Source organism: Orycteropus afer, unplaced genomic scaffold (genome assembly GCF_000298275.1).
Source record: "Orycteropus afer afer isolate SDZICR_OR568_19922 unplaced genomic scaffold, OryAfe1.0 scaffold00311, whole genome shotgun sequence".
Taxonomy (NCBI): domain Eukaryota; kingdom Metazoa; phylum Chordata; class Mammalia; order Tubulidentata; family Orycteropodidae; genus Orycteropus; species Orycteropus afer.
Genome location: NW_006921898.1, coordinates 3318401 through 3331133, shown reverse-complemented (window position 1 = coordinate 3331133; position 12733 = coordinate 3318401). Strand labels below are relative to the sequence as shown.

The 12733-nt window shown below is 47.2% G+C and overlaps 1 protein-coding gene across 1 annotated transcript in view; it reads left to right on the top strand.

Annotated features, from left to right (window-relative positions):
* Positions 1-12733, top strand: part of CSPG5 (chondroitin sulfate proteoglycan 5) — a 22725-nt gene that overhangs the window by 6396 nt on the left and 3596 nt on the right. Inside the window, exons 3-6 of the mRNA XM_007951764.2 lie at positions 1-71; positions 664-1777; positions 4798-4986; positions 6934-7090. Of these exons, the coding sequence (XP_007949955.2) occupies positions 1-71; positions 664-1777; positions 4798-4986; positions 6934-7090 (1531 nt within the window). The remainder of the gene's footprint in view (positions 72-663; positions 1778-4797; positions 4987-6933; positions 7091-12733) is intronic.

The following is a 12733-nucleotide window of genomic DNA, read 5'->3' as shown; positions in this document are numbered from 1 at the left end:
GGGCCGGGGACCGCCGCCGTTGCTGCTGTTTCTGGGAGCCACGCTGGTTTTCACCGCCGGGGCCGCTCCGGGTAGGTACAGACCTGGACCTGGGCGGCTCTCGCGCCCCACCCCCGGGCCGGGATCTAGCTAGCTCTTCGTGGGCAAGCGAAGTCCGTAGGCTGCAGCAAGGGGGCCTGGACCGTGGCCAGGGCCGGGGGACGGGGCGCGCGAGCAGGTGGGAGGCCTTGGGGGAGGTGAAGAGGCAGGGGGCGGCACCGGCCCGGGGATGCAGACCGCGCTGCGGGCTGGGGGTGGGGCCTAGAGGTGGGCGGGGCCTCAGGGTGAGGCTTAGGGGCGGGGCCTGGAGGTGAGGGAGGGTTATGGTGGGGAGTAAGACTTGAGGATGGGACTTGAGCTGGAGACCGCCCCGGCCTGGCCTTTAAGACTGCAGGTCCAGTGAGGAGCCACACCCGGGAAATGTTAGATCGGGGGTCTATTGAGGGCTGAGAGGGCGGATGCAGGGACTGGGCTTAAAAGTGGGGGCGTGGCCTAGGGATACCTTGGGGCGGCTGCTGAGGGTTGGCCCTGGTCCGGGAGGGCTAGCCGCGAGGGGGCGGGGCCCAAGACCCCCCCTCAAAGGCTGCTGCCCTGACGCCCCGCCCCTCGCCCTCCCGCCCACAGCTCGCGAAGCAGGCAGCACTGTCGACGCCCAGAAGATGATGAACGTCCTGGCATGGGAGCCGCGCGCCAACGACACGCGGGAGGGGGCCAGCCCGCCAGCAACTAGGGAAGATGAGACTGCGTGGACAGCGCCCGCCGACAGGCAGGAGCAGGTCGTGGCGGGCCCCGGGGTCGGGCCAGAAGAGGCACTGGAGGCGTCAGCCGCCGTGACAGGTGCCGCCTGGCTGGAGACTGACAACCCCAACCAGGGTGGAGTGACCGCCGAGGTGGGCAGTGGAGACACCCAGGCCCTCCCAGCGACACTCCCTGCTCCCGACCAGGCCCTCGGGCAGTCGTCAATACCCCCAGCTACCCCCGAGGCTAGCGAACCACCCTCCCTCACCCCTGTCAACAAGCCAAGTCCAGACCCTGAACTCCCTAAGGAGAAACCCTTGGAGGTCTGGCTGAACCTGGGAGGCAGCACACCCGGCCCTCATGGGCCAGAGCCCACGTACCCTTTTCAGGGCACGCTGGAACCCCAACCAGCCTCAGATATAATTGACATCGACTACTTCGAAGGATTGGATGGGGAAGGCCGTGGTGTCGACCTGGGAAGCTTCCCGGGGTCACTAGGAACCTCGGAGCACCACCCTGATACCGACCCCGGGGGAGAGACCCCTTCATGGAGCCTGCTTGACTTATACGATGACTTCACCCCCTTTGATGAATCTGATTTCTACCCCACCACCTCATTCTATGACGACTTGGATGAAGAGGAGGAGGAAGAGGAGGATGACAAGGATGCAGTGGGAGGTGGAGACCTGGAAGATGAAAATGATCTCTTGATGCCCACCAAGAAGCCCGGTCTAGGGCCAGGGCCAGGCCAGCCCACTAGCCGGTGGCATGCTATTCCCCCACAGCATACTCTGGGGATAGTCCCTGGCAGCAGCATTGTCCTCAGGCCCCGCCCAGGAGAGCCAGGCAGGGACCTGGCCACAGGTGAAAATGGTACTGAGTGCCGCAGTGGATTTGTTCGACATAATGGCTCCTGCCGGTCAGTGTGTGACCTCTTCCCCAGTTACTGTCACAATGGTGGCCAGTGCTACCTGGTGGAGAACATAGGGGCCTTCTGCAGGTAAGGGTGTGGCAGACAGGTGCTCAGGGGCTTCTGAAAGAGCACTTGAAGACTATGTGTGACTCAGCTAATGTGACAGATTGACACAACTTCCAAAAAGTTATACATTCACAGGAATTCCAACTCAAGAAATGTTCGCTCAGCTATTTTCTACAAAATTGCTTCTTAATGTATTTCCTGTGGTTTCATTACTAGGAGAGATTCCTTGGAAATAATATTTTGTGTTTAAGTGTCGCGTCCTTTACCAAACCACTGGTCTTAGGAGGAGCACTTCTGTTACCTGGGTATCTTTTTTGTGTCATTCCCAATGTTTCTTTTTCATAGTCTATTTTGAAGGCATGTCAGGAATTCAGATTCCTTAGATGTTGATGTTCTAATAGGGGAATAGCACACAGAAAGCAATGAAGGTAGAGCCCTTGGCATAGAAGCTTCAGTTCCAGTCCTTTCTATAAAGTTTTGTTTATAGGCAAAATGAAAGAACTTCTTTAAGGGTTTTGGAAAGAGAAACTTTGCAGGGTTGAGGAGTTTTTGATGGAGAGTTTTGGCTGTGCTAGCAAAAAAAGATAGGCCCATAAGCCTGCTCTGTGGGAAAGACAGCTGTTGGATAGATACTTCCAGTCACATGTGTGGCAGGAGGAGGGCCTAGTCTCCCTGAGTGGGACATGTAGGGTGTGGACATGTAAACTCAGAGTGAGGACCTTCTCACTGGGAGCAGACCAGAAGAGCAGCCACTCAGGAACAGTCGAGCTAAGAGTCTTTCCTGGTGTCATAGATATGGGAGAGTTTCTTAACTTTGGGTGGTGGCTTTTCCCCCTCTACCTTAATGTTTGTCTTCCTTGGGATACCCAACCCATAATGTTTTTAAAGATCCAGAGAGCTTAGTATTCCTAAGAACTTTGTGTGCAGCTGTCATCCCGTGCTTCATCAGGTAACTACCCGTTCATCTTCATTCTTGGGAACTGTCCTCACAGCAAGGTATTTAATGTACTCACTAAATTAGTCTGAAAGAATCACAAGTCAGACATGATCTGGGTGGTTTGCTTGTCTGTTCTCTACTAGCCCTACGAGTGGAGAAGAACCTCCATACTCCTCTGAGACTTGTTTCCACTGGTCTTAGGAGGAGCACTTCTGTTACCTGGGTATCTTTTTTGTGTCATTCCCAATGTTTCTTTTTCATAGTCTATTTTGAAGGCATGTCAGGAATTCAGATTCCTTAGATGTTGATGTTCTAATAGGGGAATAGCACACAGAAAGCAATGAAGGTAGAGCCCTTGGCATAGAAGCTTCAGTTCCAGTCCTTTCTATAAAGTTGTTTTGTTAATAAGTGGTCATAACATTAGGATCACAAATATAGAGTATGACCACACAGTTCTGCTTGGAGTCATCCAGCCATTGTCAAGAGAAGGGAGTGTGATCAAGAAATTATGGCAACAAGAATGTGGGCATTTGGTCAAGGCCTACCAGAAATATGGGGAAACCTTGTGATTTTGCTCTTCAGCCTTCAGCTTGGGGTACTATAGTGATGATTTCAGCCTGGGAGCTGTGGAATATCTTCCAAATCATCATCTTTAATCTTATTAGAGGCCTTGAGTTTTCTCCTTCAAAGTGAGCTCCCAATGAGAGTATTATGTTTGGAGTCCTTGCTGCCTCTGGAGTTCCCAGAGCCTCTCAGAGCTCTCAGGGGGTTCCCAAGTAAGAGTAAGGTCATCTTCCTCATTATACTCAATGGTTTTGCTGGTAAGTCCACCAGTGTGTCACTGTCTTGGAAGGCCTTCTCATGCCCACTCCAGTTCCTCTTGCTGGGCTTCCATCCCTGGCTCACACATGGGCCACCCTACCAGACATTCCTCTTCTAGCTGTGCACTCTCAGCCATGGTTAGGGAACTGTTTTGCATTCTGCTCACAGGAGACTGCTGAGCCTTTAGTTGCAGACTGCAGCATGCCTTTGTCTCTGTCACCCTGACCCACTGCAGGAAAGCGATCAAAGCCATGGCAGAACTTCTCTAGAACAGGAGGTTAGAGGGCCCCTCTTAGAAGGAGATGCATACCCTAGCATCCTCAAACAGATAGCCCCTCTGTGACTGCAGAGGTTCATTTGGAAAAGAAAGAGGAATTCCTTATTAGTCAAATCTCCCCACCCAATTCTGGACTCAGAGTAACCAATTCTCCCATGTGTAATTGCCTCATTTCTGGATCCCTTTCTCTTGTTTGTCATTCACCCTGAGGTTCATGTCCTCCCTCCTTTGCCTGCCTCTGTATCCTTCTACATATCTCCTCTTTGAAGCAGCCTGGTTCCCATGGAAACAGCAATGTCATTGGAAGAGTTGGAGCCTGGGAATGTCCCCAAGGGCAGGAGAAAGTCACTCAACAAAAGGACTAAAACCCACCCAGAGGGGTGATTCTCACTCTGCTTGCATGACTGTTCTCTTGGTAAGGGAATGGGGAGCTTTAGGGGCAGTATTTCTGGGGCTGCAGAGGTAGGAGGCGAATATACATCCATCTTTGTGTTTGTCCTTGTCTGCCACTTCCTTATTTTTCAGCATCTGGTTAGCCACATGAGCTAGATGGAACTGCAAAGCAACAGATAGCTTTTCATGTATGGAGTGAGTCCTAGTATTTTATAGCAAAAGCTCCTATTTATCTGTTTTTTTTTTTTTTTTTTTTGTCTCTTTTTTGCCCAGAGTCATGGCAGGGAGGGGCCTGAGAGAATCCTATTTCTGTCCTCATTGAGACTGTGAGACAGAAGGCCAGGATTCTCTTCCCTCACTGGTCACTTAATGATCATGTAACCTCAGTTATCTCGCTTATATCATGGACTGCCAAGCTGCTTTTGCACATCATGGGTTGGTTGTAAAGATGAGGTGAGAATATCCACTAATGGTCTGTACAGATATAGAGCATTACAGTTCTTCTACATCTCAATGGCAGTGCGTTAGATTGTCATAGGAACAGGCTATTGAGATAATTATGGGGTCAGGGGCCAGTTCCATCATCTCAGTCTCCCCCTGTCCCTGCTCCAGGTGCAACACACAGGACTACATCTGGCACAAGGGGATGCGCTGTGAGTCCATCATCACTGACTTCCAGGTGATGTGCGTAGCTGTTGGCTCAGCTGCACTTGTGCTGCTCCTGCTCTTCATGATGACAGTGTTCTTTGCCAAGAAACTCTATCTGCTCAAGACGGAGAATACCAAGCTGCGGAGGACCAAGTAAGTCTGTGTCACACAGCTTCACATGATGAGAGGCACCTGACCCTGGACCCTACTGCACCCCTCCATCTGATCCAGGGATATTGTCATCAGGGTCTTTGGTACCTGCTATCTAACCAGAAGGCAGGCGGTTCAAACCCACCAGCCACTCCTCGGAAGGAAGGTTGGGCAATCCTACTTCCGTAGTTATACTGCCTCGGAAACCCAAGGAGGGGTCGCTATGAGTCGGGGCCGACTCGACGGCAAACAACAACAACAACAACATCGAACCAGAAGCTTGGCGGTTCAAACCCACCAGCCACTTTGCAGAAGGAAGACTGGGCAATCTACTTCCATAAAGATTTACCACCTCGGAAACCCAAAGGGGGTCGCTACGACTCAGAATCAACTCGATGGTAGTGAGTTTGGTTTTTATCTGGCAACATACCCAACATTCCCATTCCCATCACCCCTCTCCCCACATAGCAGGGAGAGTGCTTAAAGAAAAGACAGCCAGCATATAACAACTCCAGGCTCTATTTCCCAAGTAAGTTACTGTCCTCAGCGTCCCCTGCCACCCCACCCCCCTGCTTGCACAGGCTTCCCTGGCCCTTGACTAGACCAGTATAAGGATTCCACTCACAAATCAGTGTGAAGAGCTCCATCTCCCTAAAATCTGCTATCACCTCAATACCAGCTCCTCCTCAATGAATGCTGAAAAATGAAGGTTTAACACCACAATGCATTGCTTTTAAAAGTTTGCAAACCCCTGATCCAAACAGAAGTGCAAGAAACTTAAGGAAATTCTCTTTACCTCTCCTGAGTAGACTTCCAGGAGAGAATCGCTCTTAACACTAAACAAAATAAAAAACCCTCTGAAATGTCACAGTAGTCATAAAAGTAGGAGATTGAAGCTCAGCTTCCTTGGGCCCAAGGGACAATTTATGCAGAATTGCTTTCACCTCCCTTCCAACCTGTTGCCCCATTCACCTCCTCCCCCTGACCTGACACCCCCTTCAGAAAATGACTGATGAACTTTCTCTGAGTCCTGGGAAAAGGACAAAATGCCATCTGTTGCTCCTTTGCTGGGTAGACGCATGCAACTTGCAGATGCCAGCAGTTCTCTACAGCCTTTCAGCTAACTGTCGTGGGGCTGAAAGGGCCCCTCCATTGTGCCTATGCATGGAGGCAGGGTTGTATCTGTGTACATGATCACTCCAGAGAGACATGAGCTAGGACCCTATACCAAGGGAGTGGTCAGCAGGGATGTTCAGAGAGGAGGGGGATGGAACAGTGAAAATCAGGACAGCTGCTGATGAGGATGGAGGAGAGGATAGGAGCAGCTGCCAAGGGAGTGGAGAAACTAGAGCTGTGGCCAGAGAAGTCCTCATTCTAGGCCTGTCTTCTCTAGCCAGCTATGTGCTTTCCACAGAGTGTAACTCTTGCACCTTTCAGCTCAGATGCCACCTCCTTTGTTTCTTCTGAATACTTTCTTTCCTGAGTCTGGTTACTGCTCTGGTGGTGCTACATGTGCCCAATATACTACAGACACTGCTGGAATTTATTGATTCTAAGATAAACATTTTCTTCCCATATTAACATCTCTGGAATTGGATGGTGTTTTACAATTGCTGGCATCTTGTAATGACTGTTGGCCAGATGGCAGTCATGATGTAGTTGTAATTGCCTGGCATGCATACACATGGTCATAGCTGTTCATATCATCGTCCGTCTTTCATCAGAAGTCTAAATTAGCTGCTTCAAGTATAAAAGAAAAATTCTAGCTGATAAGAAAGTATTGGATTGTTTAAATGGTAAAAGTTTTTTCTTAATGAAACACTTACTATAATCCATGGCATTTGATGAAATATGGTGTTTGACCCAAGAAGCTGAGGCATTACTACTATTGTTAAACTTTGCAATGATCATTTGACTTACATTTTCCCTTCTCTTTTCTGTCCTACTCAGCAAATTCCGGACCCCATCTGAGCTCCACAATGATAACTTCTCCCTCTCCACCATTGCTGAGGGCTCTCACCCAAATGTAAGGAAATTTTGCGACATTCCCTGTACCTCCTCCCCCCATGCCCGTGCCTTGGCTCACTATGATAACATTATCTGTCAGGTAACTTGTCTTCTTCACATCTCTCCTTATGCATGCGTTAGCTCCTTCCCATGTCTTGGTGTATTCAGAGTGTGTAGCCTCATCAGAGCTCTGAGATCAGCTTAGAGCAGTGGGCTGGGGCATTGAAGATGGGAGTAAGGGCTTGATGATGTATCACTTCTTTGGCAAACGGAGTTATAGGTAGTAGAAAAGATCTTTTTCAAGGATAACTCAAATTTCAGCTTCATCTAGGCTTCAGAAATCTGATTATTGTGTTTCTACTTTTCATATCAAGGACAAGGGGCTCTGCTTTTATTGCTGGGGAATTTCTTAATGGTCAGTAAAGCAAATGGTGGTTGCTCCCTGGAATGGGTGGAATAGGACCTCTGGATTCTTGACCCTATTTTTAGACCCTAAGAATTGTCAGGCTTATACACAACTGGATAGAGCCAGAGGCAGGTGCAAAATACTAGTGAAATCATAGGATGTAAGTCTTAGGGTAAAAGCCAAATTCTCTTCTTAGAATGATGGGCTCAGAAGTATCAGTTGAGACCCAATAGGAAGCTATGGTGGTGAAGTGCCTAAGGCATCTGACTGCTAACCAGAAGGCTGGTGGTTCAAACCCACCACCACTCCTTGGAAGGAAGATTGGGGCAGTCTACTTCTGTAGAGATACTGCTTCAGAAACCCAAGGAGGGGTTGCTATGAGTCAAATTGACTTGATGGCAGTGGGTTGTCTAAGTTTGTCATATTATACTGGCTTGCATGTTGCTATGATGCTGGAAGCTATGCCACCAATATTTCAAACACCACCAGGGTCATCCACAGTGGATAGGTTTCAGCAGAGCTTCCATATTAAGAAAGACTAGGAAGAAGGGCCTGGCTATCTGCTTCTGAAAATCAGCCAATGAAAGCCCTATGAATCACAACATAATTTTGTTAATTATAATACTGGATGATGAGCCCCTAGGTTGGAAGGCGCTGCACAATGACCATAACAGTGAACTCAAACATGCTAACAGTCATGAAGATGTTGCAGGGCCAGGCAGTGTTTCGTTATATTGCACATAGGGCTGCCACAAGTTAGAGAAGACGACAACTACAAAAATAACAACAGATACCAATACACCATCTCTGCCCTAGTGTGTTGCCTGGAACAGACTGACCAGTAAAATACTGGGCACTAACGTAGAGAATTTTTAAAACAAAACTGAAACCATCCTAGCCCCAAATCATGTCACATCCAAATCCAACTATCCTACATGTAATTCAGGCTCCATACCTAAAAACAAATACATTATTACACAGATTAGGAAGCTAAACTGAGATACTTCACACTGAAACAATAGAGTTTAAGAGACAGTTATGAGGAAGTTCTTTGAAATAATGGAGGATCAGAACTCATAAGAAGTTAACAGTCTACACCAGTGCTGTCCAGTGGAACTTTCAGTGAGGCAGTTATGTTCTATATCTGTACTTTCCACCATAGCAACCATTAGCTACATGTGGCTACTGAGCTTTTAAAACATGGCTAGTGCTACAGTATTGGGATGCACATTTCTACACCATTGTCTTCATTTTCTAGATGGGGAAACTGTGGCCCCAGAAGGAGGAACAGAGATTAATATTAAATGTGACCTCCTTTACCATATCCCAGAAAAGGAAAATTTGGTCTGGTGGTGGTGAGGTAAAGGGTTCTGTTTAAGTATGAAACAAAAGAGGTCAATTTAGGATAATTGAAGTCTTGATATAAAAGGTAGAAAAAGAAACAGATATTATTTCACCTGGTGTGCTCCAAGATGTGAATTAGCTAGAGGTAGCTATATAACCAAGGAAACTAAATGTCTTACAAACTTTAAGATTGATAAGCCCATTAATCAACTCACAAGGACATAAGCACCTTCAGGACAGGTCAGCATCTTGTTCCCCTTGGAATATATTGCATCTGTACCTTATGTAGCACCTTGCAATAATTAATATACACTCAGTCAGTATTTATTGAAATTAGTGCATGATGGTCTGCCACGAAGTATCTTGTTTCCACCATCTGGTGTGCCATGTTGTACATATGGGGCAGCTGGTTTGACCAGTATGGGAGTTCCTGCAGTCAGGGTATTCATTGTCCACAGCTAATTCCTTCTGACAGAACTCAGGGATCCTTGAGAAAGCTTCTGACCCATGCGCTTCTGGTCCAACATCACTGCCACAGGTACAGATAGATACTTTCCTCTTTACAAAGAGGGAAGAGAAGGAAATAGCTCTTCTTAGAGGGCTTGATTGCATGAGCTGAAACAAAGATTTCTTATTCTCCTTGGCTGACCCAGGTTTGTGGAAAGCAAGGCATTTTTATGTAGTTATGTGAGTTCAGAATATGACCAGTTTTGAAAATGGAGTGGAGTGAGTTGGCCAGCCATGGTGGACTTCCTTGAGCAGGGGCTATGGAAGAGGCTGGGCCAGCAAGCTCTGGTGGTTCTCTTTGCCTCCTGGATCTTAAGGGACATTTTCAGCTGGCATTCTTTTTTCAGGTTGTGCCCAAGGGGACATCTTTTGCTATCTGCAAAGCCACTGGGAAGTGATGGTGTGACTTTCCTAACCCTCAAGGAGTGTGCTAGTGGATCTTCTAATTTCTTTTCTAATTCTGTCCACCTAATCTAAATGTTGGGAGCTCTGGTGGCATAGTGCCTTAGCATTTGACTGCTAACCAGAAGGCTGGTGGTTCAAACCCACCAGCCACTCCTCGGAAGGAAGATTGGGCACTCTACTTCCATAGAGATACTGCTTTGGAAACCCAAGGAGGAGTCGTTATGAGTCAGATCTGACTCGATGGCAGTGAGTTTGATTTGGTTTTTGAAATCTAAAGGTTAAACTCAGCCATAGTCAAGATCTTGTGAGCATTGACAGTTAAGATGGTTGCCACTTTATTGTGCAGTTCTTTGCTACAGCCACCTCATTGATTGCTTACAAGTGGTGTTAGCAGAAGGATGAAAGTGAGAAAGCCTCGAAGATGACCCAGGAGGTACAACTAGGGGCATCAAAGTCAAGCCTGCTGGTTTTGTCTCTCACTATCCCTTACCCTTAACCACTTACATATATTTGCTGGTATTGGTGTTTCCCCAAAATTTGGAGAGTTGATTAATCTTAACAGGAGCTCTGGTAGCGTAGTGCCTAAGGCATTTGACTGCTAACCTCGGAAGGAAGATCAGGCAGTCTACTTCTGTGGTGATACCATGGTGATACTGCCTCGGAAACCCAAGGAGGGGTCGCTATGAGTCGGATCTGACTCAATGGCAGTCAGTTTAGTTTTGGTTTGATTATTAATCTTAATGGAGGAGCTATTATTTCTTTTACAGAAGTAAAAAAGATTTTCCTGCCCAGTTCCAATAACCTTACAAGCTATACTCTGAAAGATTTCAAACAAAATATCTGCTGCTTTAGGTCTGTAATGTTCATGTCAGTGGCACTTCCCTCTCCTCTGCTGTTCACCATGCCTGGTGCTGCCCCAGTCATGGGCCCTCCTAAATTGATGTGAGGTGCTGGAGCTGGTGGGCCATTGTCTGAGTCTGTGTATGTGTCTCTCGTGTAGCTGAGCAGCCAACCTTAAAGGGAACACTAGAGAAAAGGCAACGGCCTGCAGCTTCTCAGCCCTGCTGTGCAAGCTTTCCAGGAGGAATGCTGAGTGTGTGGGAAGCTGGACACTCTCCAGGTACACGGCTTGAATGAGGTCACCTGAAACCCACAGGCACATTGCCCAAACACCGAGAGCTGCCCTGTTGGTCCTCACAACTACACTGTCGAGGAAATGTTGTGGATATAACGTGGGTCCTTCTAAAATGTTATAGACCTTCCAGGACACTTCATTTTGTTACTGGAACTTCTCCACGGTATCCCTTAGTGCTTTGTTTTTCACTATTCAAATCTTCCTGATTTTCCAGACCCTGTCTTTTCCATGTGTTGGATAAAGCACTAACTTCCTTCTCTGGTAGAGGTTTATCTGTGGACAAGGAGGGATCTAGGCCTGAACCCACATTAGCCCTAGGCTAAAGGATATCCATGTGGCTGGGGTAAAATGCAAGGAGAATGGGGCCCAGATTCATTCTCAGGATTTATACCAGATGGCAGTCCAGCTCTCCCACGATGGGGGACTTCCACCAAATCAAAGGCAGATGGGATTTCTGTTGTGGGATTTAGTAACTCTAGGCTTAATAGGATCAAGTTCTTACAGAAATACTTGGGTTAGTAGAGCTCTACTTTGTTTTAAACACTCTCTCACCCCTTCTATTTGTTGGAGGTACTTAGCTTGTCTAATAGAATTGTCTGGATATCTGTGCTCCTTACTTCTAGAATATGTTCCTCCCACTCCTTGGCCCAGAAGCAGTTTACTCATCTGTCCAAATCCTGTGAGCCCGCAAGAGGCCAGGTTTAAGGAACCCCTACCTTCATAACTAAATCTATTGTTCTTCACATGATGAGAGTGTTCTTGTGCTTAGTATGCCCCAAAGACTAAGGGGAGGGGCCACTGGACAGGGTTATCTTAAGAAACATGAAAGCAGATTGTATCCTGGTAAGAGAAGAGGAAAGTATAGGCCCTCATGTCTTGATCCAAGTTTTGCTGTGGTTCAAAGTCCATGCTACCCAGGATTTTAATGGCCTGACTCTCAAGCCTCCATGCCCACTGTCTTCCCCCAAAATGATTCAGAAACATAGGAAATAAAAAGTGCATTTCTACCTCATCCCACTTCCTTCCCCATAAAATGTGTGTATATGTGTGTACACATGCACATGTACATCCTATATTTTTAAAACATAACGGGCTCTTACTGTGTGTATGTTGTCCCTCTTACTATTTTGTACTTACATATCATGGAGATCTTTCCATCTCAGAAACATAGATTTATGTCACTGAAAAGTTTTTTTCTCAATTTCTCCAAGCTATGATTAATAATAACAGTTCCCTATGGGTGCCCTGGCGGCATAGTGCCTAAGGCATCAGACTGCTAACCAGAAGGCTGGTGGTTCAAACCTACCAGCCACTCCTGGGAAGGACGATTGGGCAATCTACTTCTTAGTGACACTGCCTCAGAAACCCAAGGAGGGGTTGCTAAGAGTCAGACCTGACCCAACAGCAGTGAGGTTTTATTTTATTTTATTTTATTTATGGGTGCCTTGTGTAGCTGCTTTGCATGCAGTCTTCCTCAGTGCTGTATAAAGTTCATTTCTTCTTATTCTTGCCTCACGGTCTGTAAATCATGTCTGAAGTCTTTGAAACTCACTATTAAATTACTTTGTTCAGGCTGATCCTCTGGAAAAGTGCTAACTGCTGCTGGAAGTACTGAGCAGTTGACAGTGATTCCCACGTGCACAGTATCTTTGAGCACCCCTGGTGCACTATAGACACAAGCACTGTGGGAAGCCTGGAGCCTTTCCCTACTTTCTTTTTAACCAATCACTGCCCTAACATAGTGTTTTTATGGGTCAAACTCGTAGCAGGCTATGTGGACAAGAGCTCACTAGAGTTATAGGGAGGATGCTCTGGTCCTTTGTAGTGAGCTGATTCATAGATGTGGTTTAAGAAAGAAAAGCCTTATGTTAGATAAATAGAGATAAATATTGATTTGGGTGAAGAGAAGGGCAATGTACCAAATGTGAGTGACCAATATGGCAGCA